Source organism: Microplitis demolitor, chromosome 6 (genome assembly GCF_026212275.2).
Source record: "Microplitis demolitor isolate Queensland-Clemson2020A chromosome 6, iyMicDemo2.1a, whole genome shotgun sequence".
Lineage (NCBI taxonomy): Eukaryota > Metazoa > Arthropoda > Insecta > Hymenoptera > Braconidae > Microplitis > Microplitis demolitor.
In genome coordinates, this window is record NC_068550.1 from 2,653,962 (window position 1) to 2,679,250 (window position 25,289).

At 33.9% G+C, this 25,289-nt stretch overlaps 2 protein-coding genes across 10 annotated transcripts; both read left to right on the forward strand.

The window, feature by feature from the left end:
- The first annotated feature begins 107 nt into the window (after positions 1 to 107).
- LOC103579158 (tyrosine-protein kinase Abl) lies at positions 108 to 9,102 on the forward strand. Of its 9 annotated transcripts, XM_053740108.1 has the most exons (11): positions 141 to 181; positions 309 to 376; positions 512 to 1,103; positions 1,471 to 1,731; positions 1,903 to 2,201; positions 2,297 to 3,260; positions 3,334 to 3,474; positions 3,567 to 3,702; positions 3,830 to 3,960; positions 4,960 to 5,168; positions 5,470 to 9,102. In XM_053740108.1, the coding sequence occupies exons 3-11, from the start codon at positions 977 to 979 to the stop codon at positions 7,696 to 7,698; spliced, it is 4,497 nt and encodes a 1,498-aa protein (XP_053596083.1). In that variant the 5' UTR covers positions 141 to 181; positions 309 to 376; positions 512 to 976; the 3' UTR covers positions 7,699 to 9,102. The 9 variants fall into 9 exon arrangements, with proteins under 9 accessions (XP_008558697.1, XP_053596083.1, XP_053596081.1 ...); XM_008560475.2 differs by having other exon boundaries at positions 108 to 225; positions 309 to 1,103; XM_053740106.1 differs by having other exon boundaries at positions 309 to 1,103.
- Positions 9,103 to 10,850: 1,748 nt separating this feature from the next.
- LOC103579160 (PHD finger protein rhinoceros) lies at positions 10,851 to 22,405 on the forward strand. The gene is made up of 6 exons (XM_008560480.3): positions 10,851 to 11,152; positions 11,439 to 11,623; positions 12,231 to 12,283; positions 12,381 to 13,005; positions 13,103 to 13,259; positions 13,330 to 22,405. The coding sequence occupies exons 4-6, from the start codon at positions 12,440 to 12,442 to the stop codon at positions 21,460 to 21,462; spliced, it is 8,856 nt and encodes a 2,951-aa protein (XP_008558702.1). The 5' UTR covers positions 10,851 to 11,152; positions 11,439 to 11,623; positions 12,231 to 12,283; positions 12,381 to 12,439; the 3' UTR covers positions 21,463 to 22,405.
- The last annotated feature ends 2,884 nt before the right edge of the window (positions 22,406 to 25,289 follow it).

Consider the following 25,289-nt stretch of genomic DNA (forward strand, 5'->3'; position numbering starts at 1 on the left):
GGCGGATAAATTTGAACCAATGAAAACTCATTACTACTTTAAGAAAAAATAGATTCGGTGAAATAATAATAGTGTAGAAGGTGAAGTCGAGTAGAAAATTCAGTAGATTCACAGTAGACACCAGACCCAGACCATTTTGATGCCAACTTTTGCCAGACTTATGAAATCCCTGTTTTGTCAAGTACTTTCTATACTATGTACTTTTGTATACATGACATAGTATAAGTATATATATATACATATACATAAAAGACCACCGACAGACCAATGAGGTTGCCTGAGTTTCTTTAAAATATTTTTTTTTGCAGATAGTAAAAAATTAGTGATGAAAAGACCACCGCTGATAATTTATTTATCGGAAATTTAAAAAGTTGGAGTGAGTTAATTTGCGGAATGATGACGTGATTATTATTTGAATTAAATTATTTATCGTGTGAATTCTCCCTCACACTTTGAAGGAAATATATGTGTATGTATGGCAGACTATATTTATAAATGTATGTGTGCATAGATATATGTAGGAGTAGTCCCCTCTCTAGGTGCGGGTAATGCACGATACAAAATAATCGACGTCAAAAGCTGTCAAATATGGCCGGAGTCGTGGTGTGGAGATTTAATTGACATGTTTTAACGTAACAATACTACTATTTAAATAAAATATTATTACGTTAAATATATGAAGATGGTAGTAATGATGTACTGTAAGGTATAATATATTTTTAGTGTCATGATAAATTGATATTTGGTATTACGTAGTGATAAATGTGCTTTGTCAAGATATAGGCAGTGTGGTTTTTTTTCATAAAAAACGTTTAATCTAAATGATAATAATGCTCGGAGGAACTTGATAAAATATCTGGGTGCCGGAAGCTTTACGTGCCGGAATAATTGTCGCTAAATAGTGGATATAAATAAATATATTGTAACAAGTATCCGAGGGGAATTGTAAGTGTTGGGGCATGCTAATTGTCAAACTATGGGTGCTCAACAAACCAAGGACAGAGTCATACCCGCCGGCTCGACAGTAAGACAAACGAGAAAACAACCGAGAAATCCAAAAGAATCCCGGCTTATTGGCTCGAATATCTTCACAGAGCACAGTGGTAATTATACGAAATTTTACTCTTATTAATGTTAATATAAAATTTTTTACTCCGTTTCTCCGTTATTTTTTTTTTTACTTACTCACCACTTGTGTTATTGATTTTTCCATATGCTTGTCTTATTTGTTCTGTTGTTTTGTTAAATAATTGTCAATGGTGTTATTGTGGGAACAATTTTATTGAATCGACGGCTTAATTAATCAATTGACGGATGTTTAATTTTACATATTAATTTGTTATTGTATTGTATTGTATTGTATTGCATTGCATTGTAGAGTATTATTATGTTTTATAAATCGGTATTGATGATGTTGCTGCTGCTGCTACTCCAAATGCTGATGCTATTTTTTTTTGAATTTTTTTTCAGAAGCTCTTTTACAAAGTAGACCATTGCCACATATCCCAGCATTGCCTGAAGGTGATCCACCCACGGGTTCGAGTGTTCAATCACTGTCACAGCAGTCTAATTTTTCTGCACACTCCAATGTCACGGGTGGAAGTTTACTCGAGGCTAACAGATGGACCAGTAAGGAAAACCTTTTAGCACAGGAGGAAGATGATCCCCAGTTGTTTGTTGCTCTTTATGATTTTCAAGCCGGTGGTGAAAATCAGCTTAGTTTAAAAAAAGGTACAGCTTTTATTTAACCAATACATATACATATACATAGCAAATAATAACAATATTAATATTAATAATAGCGATAGAATTCATTACTTCCTGATATTAATGACAATTGGCTTTGATGACAGTATCAATTGATCTGTATTAAATTACTAAGCAGTTTATTATTGTTGATAGGTGAACAAGTACGAATATTAAGTTATAATAAGAGCGGTGAATGGTGTGAAGCACACTCAAGTACCGGTCAAGTAGGATGGGTACCATCGAATTATGTAACACCAGTAAATTCTTTAGAAAAACATTCCTGGTACCATGGGAGAATAGCAAGAAACGCCGCTGAGTATCTGCTGAGCTCGGGTATCAATGGAAGTTTTCTTGTACGTGAGTCTGAAAGCAGCCCCGGACAACGAAGCATTTCATTAAGATACGAGGGACGTGTTTATCATTACAGAATCAATGAAGACAGTGATGGAAAGGTATTTTTTTATAACATTAATTTTATAATAAAATAGTGGGGAAGTTTTTTTTTTTTTTTTTTTTTTTTTTTTTTGTTAATTTGAACTATTTTTAGATGTTCGTTACGACTGAAAGCAAATTTAACACGCTAGCGGAATTGGTGCATCATCACTCGATGCTGGCTGACGGGTTGATAACGCAGCTACTTTATCCAGCGCCTAAACACAATAAACCAACGGTATTTCCACTCAGTCCCGAGCCGGATGAGTGGGAGATAAATCGCACGGACATTGTGATGAGGCATAAACTTGGGGGTGGACAGTATGGTGATGTTTATGAAGCTGTTTGGAAGCGTTACAATATGACTGTTGCTGTTAAAACACTAAAAGAAGACACAATGGCCTTGAAAGATTTTTTGGAAGAAGCGGCAATAATGAAAGAAATGAAACACCGGAATCTCGTTCAATTACTTGGTGTCTGTACACGCGAGCCGCCTTTTTATATTATCACTGAATTTATGAGTAAAGGAAATTTACTTGATTATTTACGTAATGAAAGTAAACATCAAATAAATGCGGTGGTACTGATGCACATGGCAACACAGATAGCCAGTGGTATGAGTTATCTCGAGAGCCGTAATTTTATTCACCGAGACTTAGCTGCGCGTAATTGTCTCGTCGGTGAAAATCATCTTGTCAAGGTCGCTGATTTTGGTCTTGCGAGATTAATGCGCGACGACACGTACACTGCTCACGCTGGTGCTAAATTTCCAATAAAGTGGACTGCGCCCGAAGGACTGGCCTATAACAAGTTCTCAACTAAGTCAGATGTGTGGGCGTTTGGTATTTTGCTGTGGGAAATAGCCACCTACGGAATGTCTCCGTATCCTGGCGTTGACTTGACGGACGTCTATCACATGTTAGAGAAAGGATACAGGATGGAATGCCCTCCAGGTTGTCCGCCTAAGGTTTACGATTTGATGAGACAGTGCTGGCAGTGGTCGGCTATCGAACGTCCAACGTTCAAAGAGATTCATCATTCGTTGGAGAACATGTTTCAAGAATCCAGTATTACAGAGGGTAATTTTTAATAATTAATTTTAAAAAAATACGGTGATCATTTTTTATTGATCAATTATCGATAATATTTCAGAGGTAGAAAAACAGCTACAAGGTGGTTGCGATACTCCAATGTTTTCTTATAATCACAAGAAATCACAAACAGGAAGTACGGGAAATATTCATGGTCTTGTTTTAGTATCAGAGCAATTATCTAACTCAGGTTTAACGCAAGGTACTTATTATTAGAATAAGTGATATTGGTTAATGCTCGTGAAACATGATATTGTAAAAGGGTAATAAATAAAAAAATGTTATTTAATATAGATGCTGCTAGTAATGTCACTAAACTTAGCACTTTTATGGGTGGTCTTACCAACAAAGCTAACAGCAACATGGTGCAGATGCGTCGCTCTACAAATAAAAGAGGAAAACAAGCTCCTGCCCCGCCCAAAAGAACCAGGTACGGCTTCAAATACTTCCTCTAATACTTATTCTTTTTCTTTACTTTTTATTCTTTACCTGTTTTCATTTAATTTACATTATGAATTTAATAATCCACACGTTTTCTTATTATAATTTTTTGACAGCTTATTGTCGTCATGCAGTTCGTTTCGTGACTCTGCGTACCAGGAACAAGATCAGCATAATATCGATTCCGTAGGGGCTTCGACTCTCGATGACGGAACCGATCTAAATGGTATTAATAATATTTCTAAAGGTATTTTAACGCTTATTAATATTTTATAATTATAATAAATACTATAAATAATGCACGTACTGCTTATTTATTATCCCATTATTATAAATAATTATTAATTATTATTTATAAAATGAAATATTTGCATCGTGAATCGATATGATAAATAGCACGTGGGTCATTCTCCTGGAGTCTAATTTTATAGATTTATTTCATTTATAAATTTTATTAAAACAATTATTATATAATACGTAATCAGTACTTAGTCTAGTTATTGCGGATTTTTATTTTATTCCATTAAAATAAATATTAATAAAAAAAAAAAAAATGTAGTTTTCCCGGTTTTATTTATTAATTTATTTTATCAGAAATATTATTTATTTCTGTAAATAATAATAATAATTAAATAGCAATTGCATGAAATTAGTAGACTCGTATGCTAGTATTTTCATTCATATAATCCACTTCTATAATTCAATCTTATTAATTAAAATAAACTTATATAATCACATTACGTATGTAAATTATCACTTTTTAATTTATATATTTTCTTTTTATCATCATTTAAAAGATTACATCACATGTTCAAGCAGTGTTACGTGAGTTTACTAACACTTTTAATCACGATTATGATAATTGATCATTAGATATATACCATGATATCATAATAACATATATTTAATTATCAAATAACGATTAATTGATAGATAGTAAGTAATTAATTTGATTATTGAAACGTATAGTGAACCTCTGGATAGTTAAAACATCATCCGATAAATGGAGAATGACCTGATGAGCAAAAGTTAGCTCGTGCTTTTAACCAGCGCTTACCACCATCATCATTACATCTCAAGGCTTTAGCATTTATTATTATCATTTATTTATTTTATTTATAGTTATTAATTAAAACAACTAAATAAATATAATAAACACACCGTTAATAAAATCACCATACTCACACACAATTTTTGTTATTTATTTTTCTTTATTTTTTATTTTATTTATCAAATGACAACTCAGGTATCACGCGAGATCTCGTGACAATGGCGACACAATCAATACCGTCAGGAGGCTGTGACTTGGAGGATGATGGTGACGGATCCCAGGGGACGGAGTCAAATTTTACCCCACAGCCATCGGCTTCACCCGAACCAATACTCAACATACAGTCCAATCAGAAACAAATTAAAACGAGACAGTACTCGTCTAAGGAAGTACTACCACAGAAGGTATAATTAAATAAATAAAATAAAATAAAAAAAAAACATTTAAACAATTTCGGGCTTTTGTTTATTGACGCTTTAAAGGTGGTAGCCAAGTGACTTTTTTTTATAGCAAAATTATTTATTTTTAATTTACATACGATGAATTAATAAATAAATTGATAAGCAACGAGCCGTCCGGTAAATGCATCTAGCACTGCTTGAATAGATTGCGCTTTTTTTTTTTAAATAAATACTAGTAATTATATTAAATCATAATTTTTATTGTTGTTATTATTATTGTTATTAATTGGTGTGTTTATTGCAGCTAGTCCACGTGGGTGCCCTGGAAGTACAAAATGTTAAACGTGCTATAAATCGATACGGTACTCTACCAAAAGGAGCAAGAATAGGCGCTTATCTGGAGTCACTTCGTCAAAGTGGTATGCCGTCTGCTCAAGAATCACCCTCGTCTATTGACCTGCATCAGCAGCAGCATCAACATCAGCAACATGAAGCAATAAATATTATCGAAACGTCACAACATCGATCGCTCTCGCCACGTCAAAATAACCTGCGAAATCAGCCTCAAATGACTCGCAGTAATTCGTCCAGTGGTGTTGTTAATACTTATCAGCCGCCAAATTCACCCCGTAGTCGTATGTCAAGTCGTAATAAAAATAATAATGATAATATTGGCCTCAGGACATTTCGTAATCCCAATACGTCAACGTTCCGCACGGCAAGTCCATCAAGATCAGTACAGCCTACTCTTGCTGATTTAGAATTTCCGCCACCGCCTCTTGATCTTCCACCGCCACCATGTGATCCTACTATTGATCCACCAGATTTCTCGACGTTCAGCACACCAGCTGATATTTCGTATAGTAAACCTTCTGGTTCTCCTGTTTGTATGAGGAAATCTAAAATAGATCGCAGGTCTAAGGAGGAAATAGTTGAGGAGGATGACAAAAACAATGACGTGAGAACTGTTGAACCTTCGGTGAAAGAAGCTAGTTCTAGATTTGGCGTTAATTTAAGACGTCGAGAGACAACTTCAGTTACTGGAGCTGGAACTGGTACTGGAGTAACAAGTGATAGCAATAAAACGTCTGATGAAAAGAAAAATATATTTCGTGGAAAAGAATGTACGGGAAAAAATGATAACGTAAGTGGTTGTGGTATACTTTCACCGCCGACAGAAGCACCGCCGCCGCCACCACCTCTACCACCACCCACGAGTAATGACACAGATGACGGATTTAATTTGAAACCCGGTATGAAAGAAATGCTTGAGCTAAAGTTGATAAATGAAATTAAACAGAGCGCTGATTTGAAACAAAGTGGAACTTTACGTAAATCAAATGTATTTAGTAATATTGTATCACATCATTTAGATCCGGCCTCCCAATTACTCTCTGAGCTGTGTGCTAATTTTAATATTGATCAGTCAAATAAATCGCCTATACAAGGAGAGTATGCTTCATTGAATTGTTTAAAAGAAGATTTATTTCATGATCAATCGACTAATAATCAGCAGATTAATGCTGAAAAATCTGTAAGCCATAATAAAGATACTAAAGTATCATCCCCAGTAACTGCGGACACTTTAAATTCCGGAAGTGTTGGGTTTAAGTTAAAAAAAGTTGATAAAAAAAGTACTTCGCAGAAAGAAGATACTATTGATAGCCAGATAATTGATTTCAAAGCAAGACTGAGAAAAGTTGAGAAAGACAATATCGATAAGCAAGAGGAGAAGAGTAAAAAGAATGATGACACTGGTGCTGACATGTCTGAGCCCGATGATGCTGATGATAAACGTAAAAGTACTGGCAGTATCAGCAGCTTGAAACGTTTGTGGGAAAATAAAGAATCTTCATGGGAAAATCAGCCGCTGAGTCCAAAATTAAGTACACGCGGTATTAATAAACAAGACGGCGGTGATCCTGGTGAAGAGAGTCCTGAAGATCACAGTGGTGCTTCAACAAGGAGTTCTATCACCAGTAAAAGCGATAGTAGAATAAGTCATCCTGCTAATTCAACAACTTCCGGTGGTAGTGGAAGTGGTGACAATGACAAACCCTTGGTACCAGCAAAACCATCTGCCGCAAAAGCTCTTGGTACTTCGGGTAAATACTTTGGGTCATCAATTTACGCGACGCCAAACTGTGACAAGCACGATGATGATAATATAGGCGGTGGTGGTGGTAAACAGCAAGAAACTAAAGGAGCTAAACATGACGTATTAGAATTATCAAATGCCATTGAAGGTAGTATAACTAATTTAAAAGGTACACCAGTAATTGTAATGGCCAGTTGGCTTCAATTGTCTGACAAAGTTGGTCTTCTCCATGGTTTACTTCAAGAAGTTAATTCTGCTGAAGTTGCCGGTGCACCATCACATGCAAGATTTCAATTTAGAGATTTATTGTCACGTCTTGAATTACAAGCACGGCAATTGAGAGCCGCTGGCACTCGTAATATCACAGAGAACACAAGACTACTTAGTGATGTTCATAACACGATTAAAGACGTTACGAATATGATTCAGAGATAAAGGTCAACGTACGTCAGTCACCTCATCACGAATTAATTAAATCAAAAAATTAGACGAAAAAAAAAAAAAGAAGAAGAAATGGGAGTGGGAAAAAATGATGAGTTTCGTCTGTAATCGTGTTTATGACAAAAAAAAATTGAAAAGTAATATTCATAATTACTCAAGGCCGTACCGTATACATATGAATATTAATTATAGTTATAAATATTATATATACATATATATATAAATATTATTAATTATTGTAACTATTAATACATCTAAGTCATTAGTAGACGACCGAAAGGACAGTATTCACTTTCGTATGATACCAGAAGTAAATTAATGATATAAAAGGGTCAATGTCGTCTTATGTCATGAGGTCATTCATTAATATACATATACATAAATATAAATATAAATATATATATAAATATATAAATATAAATAAATATATAGCTATTGCTATTATAGAGTGAAGAAATTTTACACTTACAATAAGAATAATAATAATAATACGATTTTGCATTTGCAATTTAAGGATGATGGTAACTTATGGAATTTATGTGTCTGCTCAGTATGAATTTTTACATAAATAAATAATAACTTTCTATTAGTTTATAAATCAGCGTGTAGTCGCAATCAAAATAAGCTGAGATTATTTTTTAACTTTTTGCCGGTAAATACCCAAATTTAAATAATTAAATAGATATAAAGAAAAATCATTTATTCCGATAGATATTTATGAATATCATGCCATTAATCATGTATTGATTTTTCATCATTTATCATTATTATAATGAAAAAAAAAAAAAAAAAAATAAAAGGCTTAGTATATCGTAACGCGGTAGCTTAGAAGTATCTACTAATTAAAAAATATAATTAAATGCAAACATCAACAAAATTAAAAAAAAAAGTATAAACGGTAACTTTTAAAATGTACTGAGGGACAATATAAACAATTTTGTATTTGTATAAAAAGTAATAATTATCATGGTAAAAAATGGATTATCAGCCATTACGCGCCTACATTTATTATCATAAATTATAAATAAATAATTAAACGGGATAATTAGTTAATAAAAATCAAATTAATTTAGTATTACAGTAATTAACTTTGTTTTACAAAGAAAATAACAGTCGACAAATGCTCTTCCTCAGCGAAAAAAAAAATAACTTTTTTTCTATCTTAAATATTTATAAATATTTGTACATTGTTTATATTATTATTATTACTATTATTGATATTTAATTTTAATTATCTTTATAATTATGCTTTTTTTTCTGTAATCATTTAATTTTAAGCAAAAAAAAAAAAAAAAATGGAACTACGATGACTGAATATTGGGTGACACATGAAATACTAACTCGTGACACTGCCGGTATTTCATATTTATTAATGAGTGTGAATTTAGCAGACAGACAAACTTAAAATTATAAAAAAATAAAGTAAATAATTAAAAAAATAATATTTCTAAAAAATGTACTTATTAATTTTTAAAAAATTTTATTTTATTAATTATTTGCTTTTTTCATTAATAATTTTGAATTTGATGTCTGCTAAATTCACACTCATATTTACTATAAATATTTAATGAAAAATAAAATAATAGTGATACGAAATCAATAATATGGAAAATGAAATTAAACAGCTAATTGCCATATTGGCTCATTAATTTACTTTATATTACTTTATCAATTAATTTTAATCCTGTGATAAAACTACTTTCTGTTTCAATTGTAATTATTTTACTTTACTTTATTTTATAAATTAACTAATATTTTTTTTCCATTACTATTTTATTGTGCTCAATTTAAATGAAAAGCAAATAATTAACATTTTTTAAAAATGCAGACGTGAGTGTACGATTGTTTTTATATAATAGTTAATCTGTATTATAGTAACTTGTGATTATTTATACACATATTTATTTCATTATCATCTGTCACGTATTCTTTTTTTTTTATAAAAAAAAAAAAAACTTAAATAAATGAAATGGATAATTGACCAACGTACTGATTCGAACGTAATGAAAATTTAAAAAACAACAATTGCTTTATACATTGATATAGAATTTAAAAATAAAAGTATATGTCAAATGATCGTTTTGTCATAAAATAATTATTTAAATTATCCTTTTTAATTTTTTTTTCTCTACTGGCGCGAAAATTTTTAATCGCCTTGATTTTTTTTCCATGCCACGAAATTTTTGACAAATGATAATTTTTATAAATCCTAAAACTGGGTCAGTTTTTCGTTGTTGATATAAAATATATATATATATATTTCATCATATTTAAATGGCCCTATTAATATCCATGACTTGCAAAAGAATTTTATGAGTGTAAATATGACAGATTTACAATTTTTTAATTTCATATAAGAAAATTAAATAAAATTTTTAAAAATTCATGCAGTGGATTTTGAATTGTCTGGATATGGATTTTTTAATTTATTTCAAAATTTTAAAAAACTGTCAGATGACTGCTAACTTTACTATCATAAAATTTACCCTTAGAAATAATTGTGTTGACTTACAGTACAAAAATTTACATACAAAATAAAAAATTAATCATCGATCGGGTGCGTAACAAAATTTCCTGCGCGTGACACAAAATAATTAAAAAAAAAAACATAATCAACTTTCAAAATTCTAAAACTCAAATAATTGTCACATAAAACAAATCAAAAATCCACTTGAATAAAAAATATAAAAATTCCGTTGATACTCTGCGTTATCCTGCGAGCGGGTCTTCAACTGACATTTGAACTAAAATCTAGAACATAAAAACCTAATAAATAAAAAATAATATTTGTCAATACGATGAACCGGATGTCAAGCAAGATCTTATCAATCTATGCGTGTATAAAACTAAAGACGAGATCACACTTGAGGTTGTAATCACGTGTACGAGTGCGCGCGAAAATATATTCAGTTAATAGAGATCAATAATAAGGTATTTAATAGTACGATGTGATATATCTGGTGGTGTTCCTTAGTCGTTGTTGTTGGTCGTATTGTGTCGTTGTTGTCGTCGTCTCTGGACTGCCATACAATACAGCAGTCGTCTGGTCGTCTGATCGTTGGTTGCAGGTTGGCTCGGTTGGTTGGTGGGTGACGGCGCAGCGGTGGTGGTGATGGTATTGCCGAGCAAGAAGACAAGACTCGAAGGAGGAACAGAGAGGGAGAGACCTCAGGGTAAGGAGAGGAAAAGAGGAAGAGCACGTAGTGTACAGTGTGAATGTCTCGCTGGTTCGTCGGTCGGTTCTACTGGTGAACTGATGGTGACGGCGATTGTAATGCCATCTGTATTGTCAATGTTGTTGGGCAGCAGCAGGAGCAGCAGCAGCGTAATGGAGCCGTGAGGCATTTTGTCTGTTCTATACGACACACTATCGTATTCTTGTGAATAATTATTGTGGATTATGGAGATTATAAGTAACCCGGTGGCTCCATGTACAGCGTAACGCGCAGTGAGTTTATTATATTGTGCGATAATACTGTCCCACTAATTCACACGTTTATTAACGTCAAGACAATGTTTACATGATCTCTCTCATACTTACCCGTGGATGTGGGGGTACAACCTCTTGTGTGATTTTTGTCGCATCCTAAACACTAAATACCCGGGTTATCCCGGCGTCACTATGTTGCCCCGTCGACGTTAATCCACAAACTAAACTCACAGCAACATTATAACCATTCATTTTAACAAACACAACTTTATTTTTTATAACCTCTCTTGTGTTTTTTCCACAGCTGAGTATCATCAAGTACCACAGTCAGTGCCACAGTGGTTTATCGCGTTTGTTATAATCACTTACTTATATTTAACACACATTTACAACAACAACAACATCAACGTCAACATCGACAACTGGAGAACCGTCACTTTGACGGATGTCTATGTACACATGCTGCTAATCTATTCCAATAAGTCAATGGTGATTATTTATTTATATATATATATATATATATATATATATATATATATATATATATATATATATATATATACATACATACACATACATTAGTACTAGTATTAGTTTTAGTATTAGTATTATTATTGCTGTCATTATTTTGTGGCAAACTTGATTGGATGTTGCAAGATTTAAATCTCGTGTTGACTTTATGCCCACGGTCAACAGCAAACTGCTGTATTGCTGGAAATATTTTTAAAAATTTTTGCATATATGTACATGTGTGCACATATATGTGTGTGTGTACATTTGTAGGCATGTACAGCAGACTGATAATTGTGCTGGAGAGACAATTCATGGTTAATATAATTTTAGTGTTAAATTTGTTTATTAGCTTATTAAAAGTATGATGGAGTTTTAATGCTCTAAATTATATGATAATGTTTACGTCAATTGACCACGAGTAGTTCATATTATAATATCATTTAAATAATCAGTGACCTCTAACGTTTTAGTTAATTCTCATTACACTTAAATCTGTATATATGTCTCTCTATATATTTATATATATGTGTATGTGTAGATATTTATTGTAAAATTAAACTTATATTTAAAAATTATTTTACAGTTTTGAAGAGAGCTGAATTATTTAAAGGGATAAATTATATGGACAGCTATGTAGTAAGTATTTTTTATGATTAATTGACAGTAAAGTTGATAGTAAAGTTGTGTTGATATGGATTTGATTGTTATTGTTTATGTTGTTGTTTTTCTTAAGGGTACATATAGCTTACCTACATGTGCCTGCATACCTATAGATAACTTGGCGTAGTAGTGATGGCACAACGAGGCAAGCGAATAAACAAAAACGATAATGACTTGGCTTCCTGCCCGGGCGCGATTAAAAGACGCAAATGCAGACTGGGCCCAACAGCCGCGGGTACATCGGGTTTGGTGTCAGCAATTGGGCCCTCCGAAGAGGAAGAAACGATGGCGGTGGCATCGACAAGTCAAGGTGCCAGTGCAGCTGGTACTAGTGCTGGCTGTTGCAGTGCCAGTGCTGGAGGAACTGTTGGTAATAGTAGTACTGGCAGTGGGGGTGGCGCTGTTGCTGGGACATCTGGAGCACCCTGGACACCACGTCCACTCGCTGATATTAAAAGTATATACAATCGTGCGGCCGCCGAGGCACCGGCTGAGTTATTTCGTAAAGACTTGATTAGTGCGATGAAATTACCCGACAGTGAACCGCTTAGTCCTAATGAGTACTGGGTAATAACTGATCAGTGGAAACAAGAGTGGGAACGTGGTGTGCAGGTGCCTGTTAATCCGGATTCACTTCCAGAGCCTACGGTTACAGTAACACAGCAATCGAATAATAAATCTCATGGTGACTTTAAATTGTAAGTCATTATTATTATCATCATTTGTTTTTTAATTATTTTAAATTTATTAGACACTAATGTAAGTTTTTTTATTTTTTTTATCTCATGATTGCAGACCTAAAAAATTCATTAGAATATCCCGTGATGATTCTTTTAATCCTGAAGATAATCATTTGAGCACAACTCCAGCGAAAGCTGAAAAAGCTTGTGCTTATGATCTCGATGACACTGACATTGCTTGGCTGGATGTATTAAATGGAGAGCGTGCTCAGGTAAAATAGATAATAGAGATAATGGTAAAAGATAAATTACTAATACGATAATTGTTGATTGTCTTTGTAGTCCGGACAGCCGTCGATATCAGAGCCACAGCTCGAGCGAGTTATCGAAGAGCTGGAAGTGCGTTGCTGGGAACGAATACAAACAATAGTGAAAAATGAGGAGGGTCTGGGTATTGAATTTGATGAGAACGTTATTTGTGATGTGTGTAGATCACCAGATTCTGAGGAGGGTAACGAAATGGTATTCTGTGACTGTTGTAATATATGCGTTCATCAAGCATGTTACGGTATAACATCAATACCTGATGGCTCGTGGCTGTGTCGAACTTGCTCTCTAAGTCAGCGGCCAGACTGCGTGTTGTGTCCGAACAAAGGTGGTGCAATGAAGTGTACACGTAGTGGTCAAAAATGGGCGCATGTATCATGTGCACTGTGGATACCAGAGGTAAGCATCGGCTGTGTTGAGCGCATGGAGCCGATTACCAAAATATCCAGTATTCCGCAAAGTAGATGGGCACTCATATGTGTGCTGTGTCGTGAACGCGTTGGTGCTTGTATTCAATGCAGTATAAAAACGTGTAAGACAGCGTACCATGTGACATGTGCATTCAAATATGGACTCGAAATGAAGGCTATTATTGAGGACGACAAGGCTGATGATGGGGTTAAATTAAGGTCTTATTGTCAAAAACACAGTAGAACAAATACTAAAGATAAAGTTGGGGTTGGTGGCAGCAGCACTGGTGATAAAGGTGGTTCTGACTCAGATGAACCGGGTGATACGCGTAATAAACGTAAACGCAAAGACATGACATCTGAAGAAAAGAATCAGGCGCGTGCAGCTAAACTACAGGAAATAGAGGCTGAATTTGATAAACATGTTAGTTTAAAAGACATCACCTCACAGCAATTAGATGTTGATATTGATGCAATAACTTATATTTATAATTATTGGAAATTAAAAAGACGTGCTGGTCATAACAAACCACTATTAGCACCCCGTTGCGGTGAACTATCGAGTGCTGGTGCACGAGCTCAAGGTCAAGCTGCGGATCTAGAAAAAATGCGGACGTTTGTACAATTGAGACAGGATTTAGAACGTGTGCGTAATCTTTGTTATATGGTTAATAGACGTGAAAAATTGTGTAGATCATTTTTGAGGCTTCGTGAACAAACATTTCATAAGCAAGCCTCAGTTTTGTCTAATAGTCCATCATTGCCACCTGCTGCAGTGGCGGCTGTCATTGAAGCTAATCACGGCCCATCTATCTATGATCGTTTGTACTCACACTCGGATGCTGAAGATCATACACGTGACTTTGACACGATAGTTGCGCGTATAAAAGGCATTAAATCACCCACACCGGTGTCTAGTGACGAAAAGAAAAAGCCGCCGACTGATTTCAATGGTGCGTCTAATAAGAAATTTTACTTTAACGGTACGGCAAGACGAAAAGATCTTTGCAGTAGTGATTTATCGTCGTTGAGTAGTAGTGAAGTTGATACAGCTAAACCTACAGTTAAGTCAACAACCTCGACGAGCAAGAGTTCGTCTAGCAATAAATCAAGAAATAAAATTGAAAGTGAATCAAGCTCGGAAGATGAGCCAGTAAATACGGCTAAAAAATCAACAAAAGTTACGAGACGTAGAACGAAAAAGACAACAAGTGTTGCTAGTCGACCCAGGCCTGCGCCGGGTAGTAGTGAAAGTGATAAACAGGGTAATGCTAATACTAGATCAAGAACGCTTGAGCATATGGAAAAAGAACTGGGAACTGGTACTGGTAGTGATAGTGATGATTTGTTTGCATTAAATGCAAAAACTGGATCGCGAACTGGACCATCAGCAGCAGCTGCTATTTATTCAGACACTGATTCAGATTCTCAGGATCGCAGCAGATCTGTCACTGCGCCGTTTATCAGCAAAGCTGCTGTTAAACAATTTTCAGCGGCGGATATATCGAAAAATACCTCGAAAAGTTTTACCAACAAAGACATTAAAGATGAATCGACTACGGAAACTAGCAATAAAGAGAATGTTAAAGCCAAGAAAAAGGAAAAAGAGTATATACCATCGGCGTTAATTGTTCCGCAGCGACAGGCGGCTAAGAAAGCATCGGAAATAATGCAACGGTCGCAAAATAAAAAAGAAACTCCTGTAGAACCACCAGAACCTATTAAATCACCAGCTGATGATAAAAATTCAAAACCTAAAGAAAAAACTAGTGTTAAAAAATCCCGGGATAACAAAGTACATCATAAAGATTCAAAGAATAATGACATTTATGACTTTGATAAGGAAAAAGAGTTCGCTGATCCCAGTGAGATTTTGGCGTACGTTCCGCAGAGACAAGCAGCTAAAAAAGCAGCTGAGCATATAAAGAGTGGACTGGGAACAAAATCTGCTCCTCAGCCAGAGAGTTCTGATGCTTCGGATGCTAAAGTCAAGAAAGATTCGCCGGAAAGTAAACCCAAGAAAGAGATTGCGAAGAAGGAAGAGGTGGCGAAAAAGGAAGAAGTGGCGAAGAAACCTCAGCCGGAAAGCAAAACGTCGTCGAGTACGAACAGTGACTCGAGTAGTAGCAATAGCTGTAGCAGTTCATCAGACTCGAGTAGTGACTCGGATGATGTTAAAAGTCCTGCGAGATCGCCGAAAAAGAAAGATCAGTCGTCATCATCGACCTCATCAGAGAGCGATGCCAGTAATCGTTCGTCAAAAGTATTATCGAGTAATAAGAGACAGACTGGTGGTAGTGGTAGCAGTAGTAGTAGAACGACGACGACAACAACGGCAACAACAACGAGTGATGATGCCGCGGATAGTGTGGATAAGAAGACAATGGCCGGGCGGAAACTCAAAAAGCTGCCTGACAAGAAGCTTAAAACTTCCGACGGGCGGCATGGATCCGAGTTTCCACCGCCGCCTGCTGAGAGAAAAGAATCATCAAGTAGAACAACCTCAGTGTCTAAAGATCCAAACCAATCGCGGCAATCATCATTCACTAAGAAGACCGATCAAAGAGTGTCGTCTAGTATTGTCTCAGGTAAAAAGTTATCTCAGCAACAACACCAGCAGCAGCAGCAACAGCAGCAACACGAAAAACATCAGCAGCAACGGGTCCAACAGCAACAGCAGCAACAACAAACAGCCTCAAGCAATAACCAAGATTTGCTCAGTGGGTCAAGAGATAATGATGGGTCACGAAGTGTTTCTCGGTCCAAACCAGCTAAAAAGAGCACCCAGTCCGCCAGCAAATCGCAAATGCAAAGCCAATCTCAGCAACGAGAATCACAGCAATCCCAGCAACATCAGCAGCAGCAATCCAGCGGCAAGTGTAATAAAAAGGAGGAAGATATCAGTCCGTCGACGAGAGTCAAGCCCGAGGCACGCAAACGAAAATCAAGTGAAGCTCCGTCTAAAGAAGACAAAACTGGCAAAAATGCGTCTTCGATCAGGAAAAATGATAAGAGGTTAAATAACGATAAGCAAATTAAAAGTAAAGATAATAGTGAATCGACAAATGATACTCATGAGTCTTCAGAGGATGTATCTTCGTCACGTGTTGATGGTAAAACAAGTTTGTCTACTGGTTCGTCAAATGAATCATCTAAAAGTCAACATGTAGAATCGACAAAAGTCGATGATAAGAAAGTAAGTAAAAAAGGTACAAATAATAAAAGTCCGATGCACCTGTTACTTTTAGAAGAGGAAATAAAACAGCGACGAGCGGAACGTGATAGTCCGAAAAAATCCTCAAAGAGTCTCGATAAATTTTTAGAAAAACGTGAGCATCTTGATAAACTTTTCAAAGCTAAATCGGAGAAAGAAGTCAGTGAGCCGCAATCAGATAAAGAAATAACAGATAAAAGTGATGATAGATTAAGTAGTAATCAAAGTCATGAGGGTGGACGTAAAAATCATACCAGTGATGAAATTTCACGTGTGCCGCCGATTGAAAAAATAGTAGATACGCCTAGAATGGACAGCGATGTCCAGCAAGATAATAATAGTACGGGCGCTGGTAAAGTTAATAAAAAGAGTGAACATAAAAGTCCGGCACCTGTACAGCAACAGCCGTCGCCTTGCGAGGTAATTCAAGTAGAAAAAGAAGTTGAAGATAGTAACTTTAAAAAATCACACGTGGTGTCCGATAAGTCTGCCCATGAATCCCGACACGAAGACAAAGAAATTCCTAAGCGTAAGAAATCTATAAATAGGTCAATATTTTCCCCGCAACATGGACAATCAAAAGACCAAAGTGACTCGGAGTTCTTTGATTTTGACCAAGACATTTTGAATGATGACATAAATGACGACGGCTTCAGCATACCCAGAGATCCTGAGGAACGTCAGCAGCCGTTGGCATTCTCCTTCAACAATGACATGTGGTTTAAAGAAGAGAAAGAGGACAGTGCTCGCGAGACACTTCATTTGGTTGCTAAACTTCGAATGGAGTTGTCCAATAAGTCAAGTACTAATCAGCAAGACGGCGAGCCCGTTGCTCCAGAGGAACCTGTCAAGAAAGAAGAAAATCCTGCGAGCAAAACACCCGTTGAAAACGTAAAAGTTAAACCGCAGTTTGTTCCTACAGCAGTTCTAGAGCCGGAAGTTAAAGAAGTTGAAGTTGAGCCACTAACGGAGGTGTCATGCAAAAATCATGCTATTGATGATAAAAGAAAATCTTGCTATACAACTGGCAATAATGACGCCTATGCGCTTTACAGCCATGAGGAATTGGCAGGAAACAAAGTTGCGGCAGCTGAACGGGCTAAATTGGATCGTGGTGAAGCTGATGAACGTTGGGTACCACCTAGTATTGATAACTTTAATCCAAATGATGTTCAACATTTAAATCATTTGATGGAGAGTCAAAATCATCGTTACGGTAATCATCCATTTACAAATGACATTGGATCAGTAATGCATGACAATAATACCGATAATTTAGTTCATTCGCAAATAAATATTACAAATATGACCGATCAGTATCAACAGCTTATGCAACAACAGCACACTATCGTACGAGCTCATATAGACTCTTCACATTCGGTTGATTCACGGCCGCCACTACAGTCAGTGCCGATGATAAATCAACCGTGTCTACAGGGACCTATTGTTGAGGACATGATACCCATGGAGATGGTAAATAGACATCTTATGGCACTTCCTAATGTCGAAGATGATCAGCAAAATAATGATATTGATCGTGGGCTAGAGAAAGATGATGGATCGTCAGACATGAGACAGGATTACACACAGTGCAGCTCACCGTACAATGAATTAGCAAATGTAAGACAAGACACTAGGTGGGCAGAGAGTCAAGTGCTTCCTTCAAGACGATCGACCTCATCCTCAATAACCTCAGCATCGTCTACAGAAGATCATGCGGCAATGCCACCATACAAAAACATGCCATCAATGCCATTTCCACCTGGAACTATGGAGACAGGTCCTTACCATCCTTACACCGACACAAACGCTTACACCGGACCAGTATCATTATTTCCACCTCAATCATGTGCTACTTCGCTTCCCTATCCCGCAGCAGGCACCACAATGTTTCCCACAGTCTTTGGAGCACCTTTTCCAACGCCTCAAAGTATATTACCTCACGTTCCCAAACCCCTGGAAGATACACTCAATATGCAAGCGTCACCCTGTACAGCTGCATTCACATCTTCGTCCCACAATATGGCACTCACTGCTGCTATGGTTTCTCCGACGAAAATACCAACACCTCCACCTCCACCTGCTCAGCAGCCTATGGCTCCTGTGGTGGATCAGCAGCAAGAGCACAACGCGTCTCATACTCCTGAACAAACTCAGACTCAGGTTGACCAGTCGCCGGCAGTCTGCGCGCCAATGATGTTTATGGACAGAAATATTCCTGAAGCTCAACCGGTTGCTGAAACTGCGGAAACGGTTGCTGAAGATGTACATAGTGTTACAACACCAGATCAAAAGACACCGTCATCACAACCTGGGAAAAAGAGCCCGTCAAAACCAACGAGAACGTCGGCTAGAGTTACGTCTCTTCAAGGTAAATCACCAGGTAAATCTCCACGTCAAGAAGTCGTTAAACCTGCGGCGACATCCAGAGCACGTGGCCGTGGTGGTAAAGGTAGCCAACAAAATAATCGCGGTCGTGGACGTGGACGAGGCCGAGGTAGAGGTAGAAATAATCAAAATGTTTGTTTAACTCCGTTTGTTAATTTAAGTAATACATTTCTCAATGATGATTCAATACAAAATAAACTTGTTGGTACTGTTTATGATTTTGATTCTGATGAAGATTCTGCCAATGAAACAAATATTGCTGATCTCAAAACAATGCGTGAACGTAAAAAATCAACAGACGTCAGTGAAAAACGTGATAATACATTAGCTAAAGATAACGTTTTACAGACTTTATCTAGTCCAGCTGTTCATAAGACAAAGTACAGCGACAAACGTGTGGCAGCATCACCCTCACCACCACAAACTCCTCCTGTTTTCTCGAAAGAAAATGTCGAAGAAATTTACAACAACGACACGGTATTCCCAGTTATTCCAGGTCCAGTTGATATGAGAACTTACAATTCAACTGTCGAAGGACAAACGTCATCTCTCCATGGTCAGTCTTATGCTAATCATTTGATTTGTTCATTTGCTGGCGCAGCAACGGACACGACACTACCAGACATTGAGGAAGAATTAGGTGCACTGCATTCAGATTTAACATCCAAGTCCGCTAGTTTGAATTCAAAAGCTGCGGATCCCAATGATCCAAATGCTGATATGTCTGCCGCTGGTGTCAGTGATATCACTAAAATGTCATTGAGTGACTCGAGGAATCAGTTGAAGGTAAAGATCAAGGGGCCATTTGCTAATTACGTTGCATCAACGTCAGTCAATCAGTTGGTACCTCAAGCTCCGATAATTCCTCCAGCATCAAGTGCTTCAGTAACATCTGGAACGTCTAATTTGAGGCGAATGAGGAAGAAAGAATTGTTAAGACAGTATTGCTCGCAAGATATGAATATGGACGATCCAACAATGGCCAGTGTGGCTGCGGTTCCAATATGTATGCCACCGATAAGCAGGACTGTTATCACGATACCCAAAGCTGTTGCTTCAATGACAAGTATACCAACACGCGAAGACTACAAAGCAGTTGTTGACATGGCGAATATGGAGAAGAAACGCAGAAAAGAGCGTGGTGGCGGTGGATTCGCTGATCCAGGTGATGAAGATGGTACTTCAGATCGACGTAGAGGTTTAGCTGGCACCAGTGCTGATAGACGTCGCGGTCGTCAACCAAAACCACCAGCAGCAGCAGCAGCAGCTTCTAATAGTGCGCCTCCGAAATTAAAAATAAAAATTGGCAGTAATGTTGTCAGTCAAGATGTTGGTGGCAGTGTTACTGAAGACCGAGCTAGAATAAGACCGCCGAAAAAACGTTTGAGTAGCATGCAAAATAAACCTAGTATTGAAGAACTTAAACGTGAAAGTATGAAATTCCGTAAAATGATAATGGCTGGTTTTGATAACGACGAAACGCCGCAAGAAAAAAGTAAAAAAGATAAAAATGGTAAGAAACGTAAAAAACAACGTGGCAAAGAAGGTAGAGTACAGATTCTCGATGACGGCAACACGTCAACGACAAAACTTATTATAAGAATAAAAGCAACACCTAATGATTCAACAAGTGAAACTTCAAGTGTAGCTAATGAACGTGTCACTCAATCTGAGGATAATACTGATAATAAAAAAACCGGTGGTGATGCTAAAGAAGATCCTGGTTATCAAGACGGCAATACTAATACTGATAAACCAACAACTGATCCATCGGCTGCGAACAATTCTCTAGACAATGTTAAGTCTGTTAAAGTAACACCCATTAGATTAAAACTTACGCGTTGTCACGAGGGTTACGAGCTGAAAGCCCCTGCTGCAAGTGTCGATAATAAATCTGGTAGCAAAGACGGCGAAGGAAATGCCGGGGAAAAATCAAGTGGAGCAACAGCAGATACCAATGCACCAGATAATAATGAGCGAGTGAAAGATAACTTACAGCAGGACTCACATAATCAAGATGATAATAATAAGCCTTCCAAACCCGAGGATATTAATATTCTCAGTACGGCCAACACGGCCAGTCATTCACCCGGTTGTCCGCCTGCACCTCTACCCCAAGGATGCCAAGTTAGGTGATAATTAATTTTAATTGTATAAAATACAGTAAATAATAATGGCTCTTTACTAGGTTTATATAATAAAAATAAAATAAAATAATAAATAATAATAATAAAATAAGTAAATAAATTTAAATACAAGAAAATTTTAAAATATAAATATAAAGATTATCTAGATCTATGTATATATTATACAAATTATATATATAAATATATATATATATATATAAATGTATATAAATATATTTATATATATATAAATATATCTGCCTAATGTATATAAAAAAAATAAGAAAAAAGTAAAATAATATCTATATATATAAGATGTACGATTTTAAATTCAATGTTAGACATTAATTACATAAAAACGTACACTCATGTGACTCATTTGAAAGAGAAGACACTCGCTTTTTTTTTTATTACTTTTTTTTCTTCTAATGTAAATTATAATCATAATTATTATTATTATTATTATTATTTTAATGATTAATTAGTTAATTGTTTAATATTAATTACATGATTTAATGCGTTAATGATCTGAGGGTAAAGTGAACTGTCACAAAGTGCCCAAAAAAAAAAAACTAAAACGTTTCACAGTAATTATATTAAAGAATGTGCATTTTTTGAGAGTAAGACAGTGAAATATATTAAATTATATAATTGAGAATTTTTAAGTTTATGGATCATGATTAAGGTGTCTGTCGTTTATTATTATTATTTTTTTTTTTAAATATTTTAAACTTGGTCAAATAAATTTTTTTTTTCTTTTTGTTATCTTTATAATTATTTTTTTATTTTTAATTTCTGTTACTTTTTGTTTCTTTATGTAAATATTTATTTTTTATTTTAATACATTTTTTTTTGTCAGTGTACTGTGGGTTAAAATGATAAATCAAAATATTTTTTAACATTTTACATTATTTTATTTTTTAAATCATTTTTTTTTTTTTATTAATTATTTTTTTATTAATTCATGTAAAGTTTTAATAATAAAAAAAAAAAAAAAAATAATAAGCGAAAGTGATTTGCTGTAAAAAAAAATAATTTGTGAGCATAAATATTAAAAGCATGAGTTATATTTATAAATAATTATCTACTATGGATGTAACAAATTAATTTATTAATTACTTAGGTAATTAATTATAAAGAAAATAAATAAATGCTCAAAGTTAACGATTGATACCTTAGGCCATGAGTAATTTAATTGTACAAATATGAAATTTAAAAAATTGATACATAATAAAAAAAATCTTCACAAATCACAGCTTCACTCGTGATTTTTTAAAAACTTTAGATACTAAAATTAAAAAAGTAAAAAAAAAAACATTTTTTTATTAACAAATTCTTATTATATATTTCATAATAAAAAACAAAATTTATATAACAAAATTATGATGTTTATGATCGAGTAAAAAATGTTTGTAATGTATGATGAGAACTAGTGAGTGATAAAAAAAAAGTAAATAATTTTTTAAATTAATTAGTTGGTTAAATAAATTAACGTGATGATTTTGAACAAACGTTTATTGGAAAAAGTATAAATATATGAAGTATAGTAAGAGCTAATTAACATAAAAAGGACGGAAAAAATAAATGAAACCGATAAATTTTTTTCATCTGAGTCATTAAAATTAAGTTGTTTATTTTTTAAAGCATTTTTTCATCGCCACTTTTATGTACATTCATATTATTATATAAAAAAAATAGTATAAATTAAAAGCTTATAAATCTATATTATTTAATTACCTTTATTACATTAATTATTAAAATAAATGATAATGATAATTTGGATTGGTACTCAGAGAAAAAGTAAACTGTACGCACAGTAAAAATTATTTTTTAAATTATTTATTTATTTTAATTGATAAATACTCACGGCTGACGTAACAAATTGATCGTGCCATAGATCATGATCTACAGGTGTATATAGCTTAATAAATATAAATAAATGTCTGGATTAATTGTTGTTTTTTATATCAATGACAAGAAAGAACAAATTTATAAAAATCACCTAAAAAAAAATAATTTTTTTCTTTTTTGCTCCAATATAAAATAAATAAATAATTATTAAATGTAAATAATACATATTTTTTTATTTTTCACAATGCTTTTCTTTAATTATAATTATAATTACAATAATAAATTATGTAATTATTAAAATTTTATATTTAAATAATAATAATAAATAATTATTTTACAGCGGCTGTGCAACCGTTACTTCCAAAGTGTTAACACTTTTAATTAATGCACTTAATTATTAAAAAAAAAAAAATAAATAATAATAATAATAATAATTAATAATAAAAGGACGGAAAAAATAAGACATTAAAATAAAAAAGAGAATTAGCATATCTTCCATTAAATTTATTTTTTATAGTTTCATAGAAATTTTAAAAAATAATAAAATTATTATAATCATAATCTGGACCCAGTTGATTAAAAATTTAAATAAATCAACGGTTGATTTAAAAAGCACCAAAGATTGTTTACCGATTTAATTCGAATCAATCTAAAAAAATATGGCAATATTAAATAATAATTAATAATTTTTAAAAAATTAACAACAATATCCTGTACAAAAATATTAAAAAAAAAAAAAAAAGAAACTATATGTGCCGATAAAAATCTTTGGTACGATCTGCCTCAATAAATCGTTTTTAAATACTTTTATTATTTTTAATTGAATAAAATTTTTCTATTCGTATAATTGATATAATTGTAGTTATAATATTACGGTAAAGAAGAAATAAATATGATAAGATTTGAATAATAATTAAGAAACCCCATAAATCATACCCGATATTTATTAATAATTATTACTGTAAGGTGTAAATAATTAACAGTGATAAGAAATGTTTAAGAGCCTGTACATTGTATAGATAAATTTAATAATTATTGATAATGTGAATGAAGAAAAATGAGAAGAAATAAAAGCGTATTCAGTTAACTGATAAAATATAAATATAAGTAATTAAATCGGTATGATTAATTAAGACGATTTATTATTATTATGATCATGATTATTATTATTAATTATTAATTAATAATAATAATGTTTAGTTATATTTGTACATAGTGTACGTGAAGCTGGACTTGTAAAATTAATAAGGTGTTTTAATGTGCACATAGCCGCATCATTGTCAATAATCATATTATTACGATTAATAATAATTACAGTTTTTAAAAAAATATATTATTGATTTATTATTATTAGATTTTTTATTACCATTTTATATTAAACTAACAAATTTGCAGTGAGCAGATTCAATTCGGAGCGGATGACATTTTCTTCAAAGGAAGTTTATTTAAATATTAAAACTCCAAATCAGAGTGAAAAAAAAATACAGATCACTACTCCTGATTTTTTATAGTGTACGATATTTATTTATTTTTCCTTCAATTGTTTAAAGTATATTGTTATAAGTTGAATTTAAATATTCAATTGAATTGAATTAAGAAGAAATGAAGAAAAGGTCAATTGGCAAGAGATTATTCGTCTCTGGAAATTTGAATTAACAAAAACTTCCGCAGGATGTTGATAGTTGCACTTAATCTGAAAATCAGCAGATTGTCAGTCTAATGTACTGTAAGTTATTGAAGTTTGAGAATTGATTGAAATTTAAATTTTATCAAAATGACTAAGGGGTGAGGTACTGAACGAATTTTTGAAAATTACTTTTCTAAGATAAAAGACCTAGTACCCGATCAGGGATATAAAAATTCCTGTAATAACAATGGATTTATAAAAGAAAAGTTAAGTTAAGAAATTCGGTGAGTACCATCCAGTCATAATTAAATTTAAAAATGAAAATTAATTGTTGACAATTTAATGAGATATCATTAATA

What these genes read in the sequence shown, in the direction of transcription:
- LOC103579158 (XM_008560475.2), top strand. Translation starts at nt 977, where the DNA reads ATGGGTGCTCAACAAACCAAGGACAGAGTCATACCCGCCGGCTCGACA. An exon ending in TCAGCTTAGTTTAAAAAAAG is followed by an intron (nt 1,732 to 1,902) that starts GTACAGCTTTTA and finishes TATTGTTGATAG; the next exon opens with GTGAACAAGTACGAATATTA. An exon ending in TAACTCAGGTTTAACGCAAG is followed by an intron (nt 3,475 to 3,566) that starts GTACTTATTATT and finishes TATTTAATATAG; the next exon opens with ATGCTGCTAGTAATGTCACT.
- LOC103579160 (XM_008560480.3), top strand. Translation starts at nt 12,440, where the DNA reads ATGGCACAACGAGGCAAGCGAATAAACAAAAACGATAATGACTTGGCT. An exon ending in TCTCATGGTGACTTTAAATT is followed by an intron (nt 13,006 to 13,102) that starts GTAAGTCATTAT and finishes TCATGATTGCAG; the next exon opens with ACCTAAAAAATTCATTAGAA. An exon ending in TAAATGGAGAGCGTGCTCAG is followed by an intron (nt 13,260 to 13,329) that starts GTAAAATAGATA and finishes TTGTCTTTGTAG; the next exon opens with TCCGGACAGCCGTCGATATC.